Source organism: Chiloscyllium plagiosum, unplaced genomic scaffold (assembly GCF_037043375.1).
Source record: "Chiloscyllium plagiosum isolate Xiang-an unplaced genomic scaffold, Cpla_swu_hap1 HiC_scaffold_49, whole genome shotgun sequence".
NCBI classification, from domain to species: Eukaryota; Metazoa; Chordata; class Chondrichthyes; order Orectolobiformes; family Hemiscylliidae; genus Chiloscyllium; species Chiloscyllium plagiosum.
Genome location: NW_028270187.1, coordinates 20,994,897 through 21,015,286, shown reverse-complemented (window position 1 = coordinate 21,015,286; position 20,390 = coordinate 20,994,897). Strand labels below are relative to the sequence as shown.

At 51.1% G+C, this 20,390-nt stretch overlaps 1 protein-coding gene across 1 annotated transcript in view; it reads right to left on the bottom strand.

Moving 5' to 3' along the window:
• Window positions 1–8,899: 8,899 nt before the first annotated feature.
• LOC148135648 (putative G protein-coupled receptor 139) overlaps window positions 8,900–20,390 on the bottom strand; it is a 115,763-nt gene continuing 104,272 nt past the window's right edge. Inside the window, exon 2 of the mRNA XM_087984867.1 lies at window positions 8,900–9,932. Coding sequence (XP_087840993.1) covers window positions 9,022–9,932 — 911 coding nt within the window. The 3' untranslated portion in view covers window positions 8,900–9,021. The remainder of the gene's footprint in view (window positions 9,933–20,390) is intronic.

Here is a 20,390-nt window from a genome sequence, read left to right as displayed (position 1 = left end):
GCATTTATCTGTAACCCAGGAGCAGTTACCCTCCCAGCATGAAGGGCTGTGCACACCAAACCAGGGCATTGATCTGTAACCCAGGAGCAGTTACCCTCCCAGCATGTAGGGTTGTGTACACCAAACCGGGGCATTGAACTTAACCCAGGAGCAGTTACACTCCCAGCATGTAGTGCTGTGTGCCCCACCCCAGTGCATTGAACTGTAACCCAGGAGCAGTTACCCTCCCAGCATGTAGGGCTGTGTACATCAAACCAGGACATTGATCTGTGAACCAGGAGCACTCACCCTCCCAGCATGTCGGGCTGTGTACCCCACCCCAGTGCATTGAACTGTAACCCAGGAGCAGTTACCCTCCCAGCATGTAGGGTTGTGTAACCCACCCCAGTGTATTGATCTGTAACACAGAAGCAGTTACACTCCCAACATGTAGGGATGTGTACACCAAACCAGGGCATTGATCTGTAACCCAGGAGCAGTTACCCTCCCAGCATGTAGGGCTGTGTACACCAAACCAGTGCATTGATCTGGAACCCAGGAGCAGTCACCCTCCCAGCATGAAGGGCTGCGTACACCAAACCAGTGCATTGATCTGGAACCCAGGAGCAGTCACCCTCCCAGCATGTAGGGCTGTGTATCCAAACCAGGGCATTGATCTGTAACCCAGGAGCAGTCAGCCTACCAGCATGTAGGCTGTGAAACCCACCCTAGTGCATTGATCTGTAACCCAGCAGCATTTACCCTCCCAGCAGGAAGAGCTGTGTACACCAAACCATTGCATTGATCTATAACCCAGGAGCAGTTACCCTCCCAGCATGTAAGGCTGTGAACCCCACCCCAGTGTATTGATCTGTAACGCAGGTGCAGTTACCCTCCCAGCATGTAGGGTTGTGTACCTCAAACCATGGCATTGATCTATAGCCCAGGAGCAGTTACCCTCCCAGCATGTACAGCTGTGTACACCAAACCATGGCATTGATCTGTAACCCAGGAGCAGTTACCCTCCCAGCATGTAGGGCTGTGAACCCCACCCGAGTGCATTGATCTGTAACCCAGCAGCAGTTACCCTCCCAGCATGAAGAGCTGTTTACACCAAACCATTGCATTGATCTATAACCCAGGAGCAGTTACCCTCCCAGCATGTAGGGCTGTATGACCCAAACCAGTGCATTGATCTATAACCCAGGAGCAGTTACCGTCCCAGCATGTAGGGCTGTGTACCCCAATCCAGGGCATTGATCTGTAACCCAGGAGCAGTTACCCTCCCAGCATGTAGGGCGGTATACACCATCACAGTGCATTTATCTGTAACCCAGGAGCAGTTACCCTCCCAGCATGAAGGGCTGTGTACACCAAACCAGGGAATTGATCTGTAACCCAGGAGCAGTTACCCTCCCAGCATGTAGGGCTTTGTACACCAAACCGGGGAATTGATCTGTAAGCCAGGAGCAGTTACCGTCCCAGCATGCTGGGCTATGTACACCAAACCAGGGCATTGAACTTAACCCAGGAGCAGTTACACTCCCAGCATGTAGTGCTGTGTGCCCCACCCCAGTGCATTGAACTGTAACCCAGGAGCAGTTACCCTCCCAGCATGTAGGGCTGTGTACATCAAACCAGGACATTGATCTGTGAACCAGGAGCACTCACCGTCCCAGCATGTAGGGCTGTGTACCCCACCCCAGTGCATTGAACTGTAACCCAGGAGCAGTTACCCTCCCAGCATGTAGGGTTGTGTAACCCACCCCAGTGTATTGATCTGTAACACAGGAGCAGTTACACTCCCAACATGTAGGGATGTGTACACCAAACCAGGGATTTGATCTGCAACCCAGGAGCAGTTACCCTCCCAGCATGTAGGGCTGTGTACACCAAATTAGTGCATTGATCTGGAACCCAGGTGCAGTTACCCTCCCAGCATGTAGTGCTGTGCACACCAAAACAGGGCATTGATCTGTAATCCAGGAGCAGTTACCCTCCCAGCATGTTGGGCTATGTACACCAAACCAGGGCATTGAACTTAACCCAGGAGCAGTTACTCTCCCAGCATGTAGTGCTGTGTGCCCCACCCCAGTGCATTGAACTGTAACCCAGGAGCAGTTACCCTCCCAGCATGTAGGGCTGTGTACATCAAACCAGGACATTGATCTGTGAACCAGGAGCAGTCACCCTCCCAGCATGTAGTGCTGTGTATCCCACCCCAGTGCATTGAACTGTAACCCAGGAGCAGTTACAATCCCAGCATGTAGAGTTGTGTAACCCACCCCAGTGCATTGATCTGTAACCCAGGAGCAGTTACACTCCCAGCATGTAGGGCTGCGTACACCAAACCAGGGCATTGATATGTAACCCAGGAGCAGTTACACTCCCAGCATGTAAGGATGTGTAACCCACCCCAATGGATTGATCTGAAACCTGAGAGCGTTTACCCAACCAGCATGTAGACTGTGTACCCCACCCCAGTGCATTGATCTCTAACCCAGGATCAGTTACCCTCCCAGCATGAAGTGCTGTGTTCCCCAATCCAGGGCAGTGATCTGTAACCCAGGAGCAGTTACCCTAACAGCAAGTAGGGCTGTGTACACCAAACCAGTGCATTGATCTGTAAACCATGAGCAGTTACCCTCCCAGCAAGGAGGACTGTGTACCCCACCCCAGTGCATTGATCTATAACCCCGGAGCAGTTACCCTCCCAGCATGTAGGCCTCTGTACACCAAACCCGGGCATTGATGTGTAACCTCGGAGCAGTTACCCTCCCAGCATGTAGGGCTGTGTACACCAAACCAGGGCATTGATCTGTAACCCAGGAGCAGTTACCCTCCCAGCATTTAGGGCTGTGAACCCCACCCCATTGCATTGATCTGTAACCCAGGAGCAGTTACCCTCCCAGCATGTAGGGTTGTGTACCTCAAACCATGGCATTGATCTATAACCCAGGAGCAGTTACCCTCCCAGCATGTACGGCTGTGTACACCAAACCATGGCATTGATCTGTAACCCAGGAGCAGTTACCCTCCCAGCATGTAGGGCTGTGAACCCCAACCTAGTGCATTGATCTGTAACCCAGCAACAGTTACCCTCCCAGCATGAAGAGCTGTTTACACCAAACCATTGCATTGATCTATAACCCAGGAGCAGTTACCGTCCCAGCATGTAGGGCTGTGTACCCCAATCCAGGGCATTGATCTGTAACCCAGGAGCAGTTACCCTCCCAGCATGTAGGGCTGTATACACCATCACAGTGCATTTATCTGTAACCGAGGAGCAGTTACCCTCCCAGCATGAAGGGCTGTGTACACCAAACCAGGGTATTGATCTGTAACCCAGGAGCAGTTACCCTCCCATCATGTAGGGCTGTGTACACCAAACCGGGGCATTAATCTGTAACCCAGGAGCAGTTACCTTCCCAGCATGTAGTGCTGTGTACACCAAACCAGGGCATTGATCTGTAATCCAGGAGCAGTTACCCTCCCAGCATGCTGGGCTATGTACACCAAACCAGGGCATTGAACTTAACCTAGGAGCAGTTACACTCCCAGCATGTAGTGCTGTGTGCCCCACTCCAGTGCATTGAACTGTAACCCAGGAGCAATTACCCTCCCAGCATGTCGGGCTGTGTACATCAAACCAGGACATTGATCTGTGAACCAGGAGCACTCACCCTCCCAGCATGTAGCGCTGTGTACCCCACCCCAGTGCATTGAACTGTAACCCAGGAGTAGTTACCCTCCCAGCATGTAGGGTTGTGTAACCCACCCCAGTGTATTGATCTGTAACACAGAAGCAGTTACACTCCCAACATGTAGGGCTGTGTACACCAAATCAGGGCATTGATCTGTAACCCAGGAGCAGTTACACTCCCAGCATGTAGGGCTGTGTACCCCAGCCCAGTGCATTGATCTGTAACCCAGGAGGAGTTACCCTCCCAGCATGAAGTGCTGTGTACACCAAACCAGGGCATTGATCTGTAACCCAGGAGCAGTTACCCTCCCAGCATGAAGTGCTGTGTACACCACACCAAGGCATTGATCTGTAACCCAGGAGCTGTTACCCTCCCAGCATGTAGGTCGGTGTACCCCAATCCAGGGCAGTGATCTGTAACCCAGGAGCAGTTACCCTAACAGCAAGTAGGGCTGTGTACACCAAACCAGTGCATGGATCTGTAAACCAGGAGCAGTTATACTCCCAGCAAGGAGGACTGTGTACCCCACCCCAGTACATTGATCTGTAACCCAGGAGCAGTTACCCTCCCACCATGTTGGGCTGTGTACACAAAACCCGGGCATTGATCTATAACCCCGGAGCAGTTACCCTCCCAGCATGTAGGGCTGTGTACACCAAACCCGGGCATTGATCTGTAACCCCGGATCAGTTACACTCCCAGCATGAAGGGCTGTGTACCCTACCCCATTGCATTGATCTGTAACCCAGGAGCAGTTACCCTCCCAGCATGTAGGGCTGTGTACCCCAAACCATGGCATCGATCTATAACCCAGGAGCAGTTACCCTCCCAGCATGTACGGCTGTGTACACCAAACAATGGCATTGATCTGTAACCCAGGAGCAGTTACCCTCCCAGCATGTACGGCGATGACAACCAAACCATGGCATTGATCTGTAACCCAGGAGCAGTTCGCCTCCCAGCATGAATAGCTGTGTACACCAAACCATTGCATTGATCTCTAACCCAGGAGCAGTTACCCTCCCAGCATGTAGGGCTGTATGACCCAAACCAGGGCATTGATCTGTAACCCAGGAGCAGTTACCCTACCATTACGTAGGGCTGTGAACCCCCTCCCCAGTGCATGGATCTATAACCCAGGAGCAGTTACCCTCCCAGCATGTTGGGCTGTTGCCCCAAACCAGGGCATTGATCTGTAACCCAGGAGCAGTTACCCTGCCATTACGTCGGGCTGTGAACCTCCTCCCCAGTGCATTGATCTATAACCCAGGAGCAGTTACACTCCCAGCATGTAGGGCTGTTTACCACAATCCAGTGCATTGATCTGTAACCCAGGAACAGTTAACTTCCCAGCATGTAGGGCTGTGTACCACACCCCAGTGCATTGATCTGTAACCCAGGAGCAGTTACCCTCCCAGCATGTCGGGCTGTGTACACCAAACTAGGACATTGATCTGTAACCCAGGAGCAGTTACCCTCCCAGCATGAAGAGCTGCGTACCCCACCCCAGTGCATTGATCTGTAAACCAGGAGCAGTGACCCTCCCAGCATGGAGGACTGTGTACCCCACCCCAATGCATTGATCTGTAACCTAGGAGCAGTTACCCTCCCAGCATGTAGGGCTGTGTACCCCAAACCAGGGCATTGATCTGTAACCCAGGGGCAGTTACCCTCCCAGCATGTAGGGCTGTGTACACCAAACCAGTACATTGATCTGTAACCCAGGAGCAGTTACCCTCCCAGCATGTAGGGCTGTATACTCCAAACAAGGGCATTGATATGTAAACCTGGAGCAGTTACCCACCCAGCATGTAAGGCTGTGTACACCAATCCAGGTCATTGATATGTAACACAGGAGCAGTTACCCTCCCAGCATGTAGGGCTGTGTACACCAAACAAGAGCACTGATCTGTAACCAAGGAGCAGTTACCCTCCCAGCATGTATCTCTGTCGCCCCTCTCTCTGCCCCCTCTCTCTCTGCCCCCTCTCTCTCTGCCCCCTCTCTCTCAGCCCCCTCTCTCTGACACCCTCTCTGTCGCTCTCTGTCTGCCCTCGCTCCGCCCTTCCTCTCTCTGTCCCTGCCTCTCTCTCTAGCACACACTCTCTCCATCCGCCCACTCTCTGTCCCCCTCTCACTGATCCACTCTCTACCCCACACTGTACCCCTCTTTCTCTCTCTCCCTCTACCCCCTCTCTCTGTCACTGTCTCTCTATCCCCCTTCTCTCTGTCCCACCTTTCTCTGTTCCCCCTCTCTTTCCCCCCTCTCTTTTCTCCTCTCTCTGTCCCCCTCTATCTGTCCCCCTCACTGCTGCCCCCTCACTCTGTTCCCTCTCTCTCTGCCCCCTCTCTGTCCCCCTCTCTCTATCCCCCTCTCACTGCCCACTCTCTCTCTCTCCTGCTCTCTGTCCCTCTCTCTGACCCCCTCTCTCTCCCCCACTATCTCTGTCCCCCTCTCTCTGTCACCTCTCTCTCTCCCGCTCTCTGACCCATCTCTGCTGCTCTCTCTCTGCCCCCTCTCTCTGCCCCCGACCCCTCTCTCTGTCCCCCCTCTCTCTCTGTCCCCCTCTCTCTGTCTCCCTCTCTCTGCCCCACTCTGTCACCGTCTCTCTATACCCCTTCTGTCTGTTCCTCCTTTCTCTGTTCCCCCTCTCTCTGTCCCCCTCTCTCTGCCCCTCTCTCTGTACCCCTCTCTCTCTGCCCCCTCTCTCTGTTGCCTCTTCCTGCCCCCTCTCTCTCTGCCCCTCTCTCTCTGTCCCCCACTGTCTCTGACCCCCTCCTTCTCGGTACCCTCTTTTTCTGCCCCCCCTCTCTGTACCCTCTCTCTGTCCCCCTCTCTCTCTGTACCCTCTCTCTCTGTCCCCCTCTCTCTTTGAACCCCTCTCTCTCCCACCCGCCTCTCACTCTCTGTTCCCCGCTTTCTCTCCGCCTCTCTCTCTCTGTACCCCTCTCTCTGCCCCCTCTCTCTGTTCCCCTTTCTGTCTGGCCCCCTCTCTGCCACCCTCACGCTGTCCCTTCTCTCTGCCCCACCCCCCTCTGTCCCCCCCTCTCTCTGTCACCCCCTCTCTCTGTCCCCCTCTCTCTCTGTCCCCCACTCTCTCCATCCCCCCACTCTCTGTCCCCCCCTCTCTCTGCCCCCGGACCTCTCTCTCTGTCCCCCTCTCTCTCTCTGTCCCCCTCTCTCTGTCTTCCTCTCTCTGCCCCCCTCTCTGTCACCGTCTCTTTATCCCCCTTCGCTCTGTTCCTCCTTTCTCTGTTCCCCCTTTCTCTGTCCACCTCTCTCTGTCACCCTCTCTCTGTCCCGCTCTCTCTCTCCCTCCGCTGCCTGACTCCTACGCTGTCGCCCTCTCTCTGCCCCCTCTCTCTGACTCCCTCTCTCTGTCCCCCACTCTCTCCATCCCCCCACTCTCTGTCCCCCTCTCTCTGACTCCCTCTCTCCCCCACTCTTTACCCCTCTCTCTGTCCCCTTCTCTCTGTCCCCCTCTCTCTGTTGCCTTTTCCCTGCCCACTCTCTGTCCCCCTCTCTCTGACTCCCTCTCTTTCCCACTCTGTAACTCTCTCTATGTCCCCTTCTCTCTGTCCCCCTCTCTGTGTTGCCCTCTCTCTGCCCACTCTCTGTCCCCCTCTCTGTGTTGCCCTCTCTCTGCCCACTCTCTGTCCCCCTCTCTCTGACTCCCTCTCTCTCCCACTCTTTACCCCTCTCTCTGTCCCCCTCTCTCTGTCCTCCCGTCTCTCTGTCCCCTCTCTCTCCCCACTCTCTCTGTCCCCCTCTCTCTGTCCCGTCGATCTCTCCCCCGCTCTCTGCCCTCCTCTGTCGCCCTTTCCCTGCTCCCTCTCTCTCTGCCCCCTCTCTCTCTGTCCCCCCTCTCTCTGTCCCCCACTCTCTCCATCCCCCACTTTCTGTCCCCCTCTCTCTGACCCCCCTCAATCCTCCCCCACTCTGCACCCCTCTTACGTCTCTCTCTCTATCCCCTCTCTCTATGCCCCTCTCTCTGCCACCTTCTCTCTCTGCCCCTTCACCCTCCCACCCGCCTCTCTCTTCCCCCTCTCACTGTCCCCCTCTCTCTCTGTCCCCCTCGATATTCCCCACTCTCTGCCCCCCTCTCTCTCTGCCCTCCTCTGTCTCTGTTCCCCTCTCCCTTTGTCACCCTCTCTCTGTCGCCATCTGTCTGTCCCCCTCTCTCTCTGTCCCCCTCTCTCCCTGACCCCCCTCTATCTCCCCCACTCTCTTTGCCCCTCTCTCTGTCCCCCTCTGTATCTCCCCCTTTTCTGTCCCTCCTCTCTCTGTTCCCCCTCTCTCTGTCCCCTTTCTCATTATGTCCTCCCCTATTTCTCTCTCTCCCTCCCTCACCTTATCTCTCCCTTCCCTCTCTCTCTCCCTCTGTTTCTCCCTGCTCCTTCGCTCTCTCTCCATCTTCTCCCACTGTCGATCCCCCTCCCTCCGTGTATCTCTCTCTCCCCACTTCCCTCCGTTTCTCTCTGGCTCAATCTCTCTCCCTCCTATCCTGCCCTCCCTCTCTCTCTGACACACTCTGTCTCCCTGGTCCTTCCCTCTCCCTCTGACCCAGAGACTGTGTTTATGGTGAAGCTGCGTGTGGGGGGTGGGGTGAGATGATTGAGAGATATGGGAAGTGGGGATATTGGGGTAGAGACGGAATTGCGGGACGGAGACAGATGGCAGGAGAGAGAGATTGAGGGTGAGGAGGAGAGAGAAGATTGGAGGCAGGTGGAGAAACTCATGTTGGAGGTGTGAGGGGGGAGAGTGAGGCCGAAAGAATAGTGGAGGCAGGTGGAGAAACCGGGGTTGGGGGGGGGGTGTCTGAGAGGGGACCAGAGAGAGTGAAAGGGAGAGGAGATGAGAGAGAGAGACAGTGTGCAGAAAGAGAGAGAGAGGGAGATAATTGAGGAGGAAGAGTGGGGGAGAGGAAATGGGGAGGCCAGGTTGGAGTAGGGGGGTGTCAGAGGGAGTTAAATCTAGCTCCTGAGCTCAGGGCCCGGTGCCCTCCCCTTCCCTGAGGACCAGGACTTGGAGCTGAGTCTGTGTCTCTCCAGCTCAGCGTCTACAACACAAAGACACACAACAACATCGGTCACTCTGCTGCTGGGCCCGCTTTAATCAACATTTTTAATGGTTACAAATGGAAGTGATGGATACAGTCAGTGGGATGGTGCCTTTTCTCACCGGCCCCTGAGTTGTGAGAAACATTGAAATGTTTCCCTGTAACGCCCCTGTCGGATAAGGATGGACAACCCAGTGCTCCCCTTAGTCTGTTACCATAGCAACAGGCTGCTCCATCGCTGAAACACTGAACTGAAATGAGAAAATCCCGGATGGATTGATTAATGAGGGAATTTGATGGATGGATGGATCTGGATGAAGGGATATTTCAGCACATTCTTCAGCTGCTGCCTGAACTTAGTCTGGGTCACGGCATAAATAGCGGTGTTTGTGCAGCAACTGAGGAGCTGCAGCATGAAGCCCAATTCCCCCACAAAGTAATGGAGATACACAGACTGATACCCAATATCCCACATCCGGTACCATATAGAATACAGCATTAACGTTGACCATAACAGGATGAAATTGGCCGAGATCACAAACAGTAAAATGATGGATTTTTTTCGGTTTCTCATTTCAGTGTCAGACTGAGCGTCCCCATTGGTGTGAGCACGGAGTCTCCTGCGGGCTCTGCTGGTCACTACAATGTGTCTGACGGTGAGAACATTGAGCAGCAGAACCAGGAGAAATGGGAAACACGGGGTTAGAATCTGGTGGAGGAACTCGATTGTGACCCAGACACTGGATAATAGACCAGCGACTGTTACAAAACAAAACCAGGGCTCGTTCCACAGCGAATACCGAGCCGTGAGCATAAAATACCAGAAAATGTTCTTTAAACAGCTCAGCACAGTCACTGCTCCCAGAACCACAGCCGCCGTCTTCTCACTGCAATATTTACATTTCAGCTTCTGGCAACAAATGGCCACAAACCGATCAAAGGTGAAAGTGACGGTGAACCAGACAGAGCAGTCAGTGGCTGCATAAAGCAGGACGGCGTGGATATTACACACGCGGACGGAGTGCCTCAGGAAATAAAACTGTTCCCGATAAACAATGGGAATGTGTCTCAGTATCAGGTCGAGGATAATGACCAGGAGATCCGCCGCTGCCATGGCCCCCAGGTAGCGTCTGACACATGGAGACAATCCACAATCTTTATAAAGCAGGACGTAGATCGTCACTACGTTAACTGTGAGGAAGGAAAACAAACCCATTATCCATCAGCCTGGAGGCAAAGGGACCCGTTTGATCGGCGACCCAGTGAGATTTTCAAATGTGTCCCTGTATTCAGGGATTTATTAAAATAATTGGTGCTGGAATAACAAATGGAAAGTTCGGAATTACTGACAAAAATGTGACATAAACCACAAGAATCCCTCCCTCCCCAAACACACAGAGACACATCCATAAGGACAGATGGTTTCTAGAACATTCCCACACACTCGCTCACTCGAGAGCAGACACACATCACTCATTCCCAGTTCCTAATACGGAGGGTGGGAACGTTGCCGTCCTGAAGGATTCTCTCCCTGTTTCCTGAAGACAAACAGAGTTTGGGAATTTCTGACTTTTTGGTCTAAATTGTGGTCGATCCTGTGTCGGGAAGAAATGTAAGCGCAGGGAAAACGTATACCCCCCTTTACCTGCCTGAGGCGCCTTCGGAACAGTGTCTCCTTCTCCCTGGAACGGGATCTATTCCCTCGGGATCTTATCATTTGTTCAATTCACTGACGTCTGGCCGTTCACAAGCAATGTCACGGACAGAACGTTCCGGGGAGTGTCAGTTGTAGAATGTCGGGGACAGAACTTTCCGGGGAATGTCAGTTATAGAATGTCGGGGACAGAACTTTCTGGGGAATGTCAGTTATAGAATGTCATGGACAGAACGTTCCAGGGAATGTCAGTTATAGAATGTCGGGGACAGAACGTTCTGGGGAATGTCAGTTATAGAATGTCGGGGACAGAACGTTCCGGGGAATGTCAGTTATAGAATGTCACGGACAGAACGTTCCGGGGAGTGTCAGTTATAGAATGTCGGGGACAGAACGTTCCGGGGAATGTCAGTTATAGAATGTCGGGGCAGAACTTTCCGGGGAATGTCGGATATAGAATGTCAGGGACAGAACGTTCCGGGGAATGTCAGTTAAAGAATGTCGGGGATAGAACGTTCCGGGGAGTGTCAGTTATAGAATGTCAGGGACAGAACGTTCTGGGGAATGTCAGATATAGAATGTCGGGGACATAACGTTCCGGGGAATGTCAGTTATAGAATGTCGGGGACAGAACGTTCCGGGGAATGTCAGTTATAGACTGTCGGGGACAGAACGTTCCAGGGAGTGTCAGTTATAGAATGTCGTGGACAAAACGTTCCGGGGAGTGTCAGTTATAGAATGTCGGGGACAGAACTTTCCGGGAAGTGTCACTTATAAAATGTCGGGGACGGAACGTTCCGGGGAATGTCAGTTATAGAATGTCGGGGACAGAACGTTCCGGGGAATGTCAGTTATAGAATGTCGGGGACGGAACGTTCCGGGAAATGACAGTTATAGAATGTCGGGGACTGAAAGTTCCGGGGAATGTCATTTATAGAATTTCGGGGACAGAACGTTCCGGGGAACGCAACGTTCCGGGGAGTGTCAGACATAGAATGTCAGGGACAGAACGTTCCGGGGAACGTAACGTTCTGGGGTGTGTCAGATATAGAATTTCGGCGACAGAACGTTCCGGGGAATGTCAGTGAAAGAATGTCGGGGAGAAAACGTTCCGGGGAGTGTCAGTTATAGAATGTCATGGACAGAACGTTCCGGGGAATGTCAGTTATAAAATGTCAGGGACAGAACGTTCTGGGGAGTGTCAGATATAGATTATCAGAGACAGAACGTTCCGGGGAATGTTAGTTATAGAATGTCGGGGACAAAACGTTCCGGGGAGTGTCAGTTATAGAATGTCAGGAACAGAACACTCCGGGGAATGTCAGTTATAGAATGTCGGAGACAGAACGTTCTGGGGAGTGTCAGTTATAGAATGTCAGGGACAGAACGTTCCAGGGAATGTCAGTTATAGAATGTCAGGGACAGAATGTTCCGGGGAATGTCAGTTATAGAATGTCGGGGACAGATCGTTCCGGGGAATGTCAGTTATAGAATGTCTGGGACAAAACTTTCCGGGGAGTGTCAGTTATAGAATGTCGGGGCAGAACGTTCCGGGGAATGTCAGTTATAGAATGTCGGGGACGGAACGTTCCGGCGAGTGTCAGATATAGAATGTCGGGGACAGAACGTTCCGGGGAATGTGAGTTATAGAATGTCGGGGACGGAACGTTCCGGGAAATGTCAGTTATAGAATGTCGGGGACAGAACGTTCCTGGGAGTGTCAGATATAGAATGTCAGGGACAGAACGTTCCGGGGAATGTCAGTTATAGAATGTCAGGGACAGAACGTTCCGGGGAATGTCAGTTATAGAATGTCGGGGACAGAACGTTCCGGGGATTGTCAGTTATAGAATGTCGGGGACAGAACGTACCGGGGATTGTCAGTTATAGAATGTCGGGGACAGAGCGTTCCGAGGAATGTCAGTTATAGAATGTTGGGGACAGAATGTTCCGGGGAATGTCAGTTATAGAATGTCGGGTACGGAACGTTATGGGAAATGTCAGTTGTAGAATGTCGGGGACAGCACGTTCCGGGGAATGTCATTTATAGAATGTCGGGGACAGAACGTTGCGGGGAACGTAACGTTCCAGGGAGTGTCAGATATAGAATGTCAGGGACAGAACGTTCCGGGGAACGTAACGTTCTGGAGAGTGTCAGATATAGAATGTTCCGGGACAGAACGTTCCGGGAAATGTCAGTTATAGAATGTCGGGGACAAAAAGTTCCGGAGAATGTCAGTTAGAGGATGTCGTGGACAGAACGTTCCGGGGAGTGTCAGATATAGAATGTCAGGGACAGAACGTTCCGGGGAATGTCAGTTATAGAATGCCAGGGACAGAACGTTCCGAGGAATGTCAGTTATAGAATGTCGGGGACAGAACGTTCCGGGGATTGTCAGTTATAGAATGTCGGGGACAGAACGTTCCGGGGATTGTCAGTTATAGAATGTCGGGGACAGAGCGTTCCGGGGAATGTCAGTTATAGAATGTCGGGGACAGAACGTTCCGGGGATTGTCAGTTATAGAATGTCGGGGACAGAACGTTCCGGCGAGTGTCAGATATAGAATGTCGGGGACAGAACGTTCCGGGGAATGTCAGTTATAGAATGCCGGGGAAGGAACGTTCCGGGAAATGACAGTTATAGAATGTCGGGGACAGAACGTTCCGGGGAATGTCAGTTATAGAATGTCGGGGACAGGACTTTGCGGGGAACGTAACGTTCCGGGGAATGTCAGATATAGAATGTCAGGGAAAGAACGTTCCGTGGAACGTAACGTTCCGGCGAGTGTCAGATATAGAATGTCGGTGACAGAACGTTCTTGGGAATGTCAGTTATAGAATGTCGAGGACAATGCGTTCCGGGGAGTGTCAGAGAGAGAATGTCAGGGACAGAACGTTCCGGGGAATGTCAGTTATAGAATGTCGGGGACAGAACTTTCCGGGGAGCGTCAGATATAGAATGTCAGGGACAGAACTTTCCGGGGAATGTCAGTTATAGAATGTCAGGGACAGAACGTTCCGGGGATTGTCAGTTATAGAATGTCGGGGACAGAACGTTCCGGGGATTGTCAGTTATACAATGTCGGGGACAGAGCGTTCTGGGGAATGTCTGTTATAGAATGTCGGGGACAGAACTTTCCGGGGAATGTCAGTTATAGAATGTCGGGGACAGAACGTTCCGGGAGTGTCAGATATAGAATGTCGTGGACAGAACGTTCCGGGGAATGTCAGTTATAGAATGTCGGGGACAGAACGTTCCGGGGAATGTCAGTTATAGAATGTCTGGGACAAAACTTTCCGGGGAGTGTCAGTTATAGAATGTCAGGGGCAGAACGTTCCGGGGAATGTCAGTTATAGAATGTCGGGGACAGAACGTTCCGGGGAATGTCAGTTATAGAATGTCGGGGACGGAACGTTCCGGCGAGTGTCAGATATAGAATGTCGGGGACAGAACGTTCCGGGGAATGTCAGTTATAGAATGTCGGGGACGGAACGTTCCGGGAAATGTCAGTTATAGAATGTCGGGGCAGAACGTTCCGGGGAATGTCAGTTATAGAATGTCAGGGACAGAACGTTCCGGGGAATGTCAGTTATAGAATGTCGGGGACGGAACGTTCCAGGGAATGGCAGTTATGGAATGTCGGGGACAGAACGTTCCAGGGAGTGTCAGTTATAGACTGTTGGGGATGGAACGTTCCGGGAATGTCAGTTATAGAATGTCAGGGATGTAACGTTCCGGGGGAAGGCAGTTATAGAATGTCGGGGACGGAACGTTCCGGGGGAAGGCAGTTATAGAATGTCAGGTATGGAACGTTCCGGGGAATGTCAGTTATAGAATGTCAGGGATGTAACGTTCCGGGGGAAGGCAGTTATAGAATGTCGGGGTTGGAACGATCCGGGGAGTGTCAGTTATAGAATGTCGGGGACAGCACGTTCCGGGGAACACCTTGACCTGCCCATCACCTTTCCCCCTACCCACCCCACCAACATGATGTACTGTGCCTGGACACACTGTAACATTAATGGGGTGAGAGACGGAGGATCCAGTCACAGGATTGGGAGCTAAAGGCATGGCCAGATCAGCTGAAATGGTTAGATATACTACATTCTCAATCCACCGCACAGAGCCAGCCCAGACACCATCACCCCAGAGGAGATATCTATTCACCGTGGAACACTGTGCAGACCAGGCCAGTGTCCTGCTCAGTACAACCCAGCAATCTATCCAGATTCATCCATTACACTGGTCAATACAATCCAGCAATCTGTCCAGAGTGGGACACTGCGCAGATCAGATCAGGGCATTGATCTATAAACCCAGACTGTATATCTGAAAATGTGTTGCTGGAAAAGCGCAGCAGGTCAGGCAGCATCCAGGAAACAGGAGAATCGACGTTTCGGGCGTAAGCCCTTCTTCAGGACAGACCATATATCTGTCCAGCATCGAGAGCTGTGCAGACCACAGCAGTGCTTTATCTATAAAACTCAACCAGCAGCAATCTGTCCAGAGTGGGACACTGCGCAGATCAGATCAGGGCATTGATCTATAAACCCAGACTGTATATCTGAAAATGTGTTGCTGGAAAAGCGCAGCAGGTCAGGCAGCATCCAGGAAACAGGAGAATCGACGTTTCGGGCGTAAGCCCTTCTTCAGGACAGACCATATATCTGCCCAGCATCGAGAGCTGTGCAGACCACAGCAGTGCTTTATCTATAAAACTCAACCAGATAGTCTGACCAGGACAGTGACCAGCGCAGTGATCACCCGGTAATTAATCTGTAACTCAGGAGCAGTTACCCTCCCAGCATGTAGGGCTGTGTACACCAAACCAGGGCATTGATCTGTAACCCAGGAGCAGTTACCCTTCCAGCATGTAGGGCTGTGTACACCAAACCAGGGCAATGATCGGTAACCCATGAGCAGTTACCCTCCCAGCATGTAGTGCTGTGTACAACAAACCAGGGCATTGATATGTAAACAAGGAGCAGTTACCCTCCCAGCAGGTAGGGCTGTGTACCCCACCCCAGTGCATTGATCTGTAACCCAGGAGAAGTTACCCTCCCAGCATGTAGGGCTGTGTACCCCACCCCAGTGCATTGATCTGTAACCCAGGAGCAATTACCCTCCCAGCATGTAGGGCTGTGTACACCAAACCAGGGCATTGATCTGTAACTCAGGAGCAGTTACCCTCCCAGCATGTAGGACTGTGTACCCCACCCCTGTGCATTGATCTATAACCCAGGAGCAGTTACCCTCCCAGCATGTAGGGCTGTATACACCAAACCAGGGCATTGATCTGTAACCCAGGAGCAGTTACCCTCCCAGCATGTAGGACATTGTACCCCATCCCTGTGCATTGATCTATAACCCAGGAGCAGTTACCCTCCCAGCATGTAGGGCTGTGTACCCCACCCCTGTACATTGATCTATAACCCAGAAGCAGTTACCCTTCCAGCATATAGGGCTGTGTACCCCACCCCAGTGAATTGATCTGTAACACAGGAGCAGTTACCCCCCAGCATGTAGGACTGTGTACCCCACCCCAGTGCATTGATCTGTAACCCAGGAGCAGTTACCCTCCCAGCATGTGGGGCTGTGTACATCTCCCCAGTGCATTGTTCAGTAACACTGTTATAAATCACTGCCCAGCGTGGGGAAACTTGCATCCCATGCTGGAAGTGACGTGATGGGTAGCTCCCATCCATTTTCAGCTCCATCTCTCCATCGTGCCATGACAAGGGGGTGCTATGGTTGTGAACATCACTGCCAGAGAGAGATGGCGGGCGAATCTCTTTAAATCTCACCACATGCGATGCGTTTGGGATATAGACAGAGAGGGGGAGACTGAGAGACAGTGTAATGGAAGGATGTGTTCCCAGGTTTCAGAATGTTGAAGTGTAGACACTTCGATAACATCCTGTAACATGAGCCTGTCGTCCCAGAAAAGATGGGAAAAAGGGATACTGGTGTGACGTCAGCTTAGCAGATGTTCTGCATCTTTGTAACTGGTATTACTTTCAACCGAATCTACGACTCATTGGGCAGATTCTAACAATAATTTCTGTTTGTTTGATTTTCCTTGAGTGTGACAGAGGGATTGTCCACACGAGGCTGAGCTAGTTTCCTGGTGCTATTGTATCGGACTCACCTCATTAACTGCCCAGCCCACCCTATGGTGTCCCTCTCATTCAATACCAGCCCGATTCTCCCTCCCATTGTGGCCGCAGTAACTCACCATCGCCTGGATGTCTCTGGATATTCTCTGATCCCTGGCATTGGTGCCATCTTTAAAAGACCAATGGGCACATGTTTGACCTTTCTCCGTTTGGAGTTGCCCTGCACAGTTTACTCCGACCATGGCAGGTACTGGGCAATTACACCACGGTTTGTCGACAGGGACACGGAGTTCCTGCTGGAGGGCCTAGTACAAAGGGGGAGTATTCTCTTCCTAGAGTGGGGGGCACACCACCAGACCCACCGAGCATGGTCTGAGCTCCCCACCCAGCTCAGTGCACTATCTGCGGTCTGAGGAAATGCCCAGCAATGCAGGACAAGCATCAATAACCTTCTCTGCTCTTTCAGGAAAAGGTTCACCGGATTCTCTCTGCTCCCTCACACTCACTTTATATCTGTTATGCCACCAACCCTCGAACTAGGTTCCTGCTCCACCACTCTCACTGCTGCATGCAGCACCTTCTCTCTCTCTCTGTCTCCATCCACTTTACCCCCTGCATAGATACAACACTGTGGACTGACTCCCTCCGGACCATACCTTCCCCAACCCCCACCTACATCAGCACTAACAGCAGGGCCTCCCACTCACTCCCTCCCTTCCTCCATTCCAAGAGAAACAGCCTGGAATAGCACGGACGGGCCAAGCCGGGCAGTGGAGTGCCGGATATCCATTCCCTCCCCCACTCCCCCCGCCATGTGGGGAGGACCCTGGGTACGAGCCGGAGAGGACCGGGATGCCTCGTGTGGAGATGCTGAAACATCCACATCCCACCAACCGAGTAAGGAGCAATGTTCAGTGAAGGGCAATTCTCCCTTTAAACCCTGCTCCGGTTCCCCCCGGCACAATTCTGATACTGAAGGTCTGACCAATGAAGACAAATGTGTTAAACACCTTCTTAACCACACTATCTGCATGAGATGCAAATTTTAAAGAATTATACCTGACAACCTAGGTCTCTGCCCTACAACACTGCCAAAGGCCCTGCTTTTAATTGTGTCGGTCCTGTTGTTGTTTGATTTACCAAATCCAATACCTCACATTAATCCAAACTGCACTCCATCTGCCACCCCTCAGCCCAGTGTGTGATATTACCACCCCCCACTCTCCCCTTTAAAATATCCTCCCCGTCTCCAGGAGGCCTGCACACTCCGGCCTTGATTTTCACAAAGACCCTGAGCTTCGTTTGCCTTGTGTGGTTAGGGCGAGGAGAGAGAGATTGCTGACACAGTCAGTGGGGTGGAGAGGTTTGACAGTAATCAGCGGCCTGGTGTCATTTCATTTTAGGAAGAGGGCAGTCGCACGTTAGAGCTGGGTAAGGGTGATCGGTGTGTTGTGACCAGAAGCAAAGCTCTTCCTTCGTCTCTGGTGTTCAGAAATAAATGTCTATTTGAGACCCTTCATTGGGCAGATTGTGTCAGCAGGATTTCTTTTTCTCATATTGCAGACCACAGATAATAGCAATTAAAGATATTTATAGTTACTTTCAATGGCACAGCACATACACTCAATGTCCTACAGTTGAGACAAATGTCTTGCATTTGTTTAATAATGCAAAGTGTTGTTTGTAATTCAGTAATGATAATCTGATTATAATAAATCCACACCAAGCTGAAAGATGGGCACTAAAATATGAACCAAAATCTGGGTATGGTAGTGTAGTGGGTAGTGTCCCTGTCTCTGAGCCAGAGATCTGGATTTGATTCCAATTCCTGAAATTGTGTGATAGTGTTCCTAGGTCTGGAATAGAAGGCCTGGATTCAAGTCCTGCGTGTTGCAGAGGTATGTCCCAGCATGTCTGAACAGACTGATGAACAAACCACAGAGGAGAATACTGTTACAATTTTATGGGTATTGCAGAGTGATGCTAGTATCCCAACCTCATTGCACAAAGGTCTAGGTGTAAAGCTCACAGAAGTGCCTCATGATACATCTGAACAAACTGAATAAAATGGACTTAGAATTGTGACTTGATGGTGAAGGAAGAGGTATCAGTATTGAATTTCAGAATTTAGGCCCAGGATAACTGAAAGTACAGCCATTCGTGTTGATTGGGGCCTTATTTCACAGCAGTAACGGTTTATAAAATCAGAATGGTCATGGATAGGGTGAGTAGTCAGGGTTTTTCCCCAGGTTAGGGGCATTTAAAACTAGACGGCATTGGTTGACAGTGAAAGGGGAACGTTTTTGAAGAGGCCTAAGGGGCACCTTTTCACACAGAGGTTGGTGAGTGTATGGAATGAGCTGCCAGAGGAAGTGGTGGAGGGTGGTACAAATACAGCATGTAAAAGGCATCTGGATGCTGACAGACCTGCCGAGCCTTTCCAGCAATTTCTGCATTTCTTTAAAAATGCATGCATTTTAACACAGGAATTCTGAATAAATTAACGTTCTGTTTAATGACACGGGCCAAGTAAACATATTTCAAATCGGCCGAGACCATTTTCTGCGAAGGGGATGGCTCTGTGTATGACAGCAGCAATGATGCACCAACATGGAACAGGGAATGTGATGGAGACATAGTTTGGACCATGTACAAGGAGACCTCACATGGCCCAGTTTGGGAGAGGATGACATTACTGTGTGACTCAGCTCAGAGAGGGAGAAAATGTAATCTGTCCGAGAAGGAACGGCCTATTGTACTCTCTCTCCTTCATTGTTCCTCATCACAGCAATGTATACGAGCTAAAAAGAACTCTACAGTCATTGTTACTGGAATAGAATCCCTGCAGTGTTGAAACAAGCCCTTCGGCCCAACAAATCCATACCAACCTTCCCAACACATTCCCCTATAGTTATCCCAGACTAATGCACCTAACCTAGAAACCCTTGTAAACTACAGACAATTTGGCATGATCAATCCATCTAACCTACACAGTTTGAGCTGTGGTAGGAAACTGGATTACCCATTAGAAGATCACACAGACAAGGGGAGAATGTGTACACTTCACAGAGACAGTCACCCAAGGTTGGAATCGACCCCACGCCCCTGGTGCTGTGAGGCAGCAGTGCTAACCACCATGCTACCCTTTGGGTGCTCCCGGACCAGCATCCATTGGAATCTACTCACTGCCTAAAGCAAATGGAATTCAGTCAAATCCAACTCTCCCGGGATGGAATCCCATTGCTAGCAGCTGTATGAGTACAATGTCTTCAGAAGCAGAATGATGTTTTGGAAAATCTTGCAATTTTTCCTTTTGTCATGAATTCCAATAATATCTGGTCAAAGTTCTTTCAATTTAAAGTTGCAGAGCTTTTGTTTATATGTGTGTGTGTGTATATATATATGTGTGTGTGTATGTGTGTGTTTGTCAGTGTTTTTAGAAAATGAAATATTGATTATATATTTTCAACACCCAAACATGCATCTTTCCATCAGAGTTTTAGTAACTTTGCTCTGGATCAAAAACGTGCTACTTGAGCAGATTACAGAAACTAGCTTGACTTGTTCCTAAAACTGACCCTGACCCAGTCTGAGACTGATATGAACGGCCACATCACCGACCTGGTTACATTTAACATCTGTTGTGATCAGTGCAGGAGTGGGACGGGAAAGCAAAAGCCGGGGAACTATAGACCGGTGAGCCTGATGTCAGTGGTGGGTAAATTGTTGGAGGGGATTCTGAGGGATAGAATTTACTTACATTTGGGAAGGCAAGGGCCAATCGGGGTACACAGCGTAGCTTTCTGCATGGGAAATCATGTCTCATTAATTTGGTTAAGACTTAACAAAGAAGATTGATGAAGGCAGTTTGGGTGAC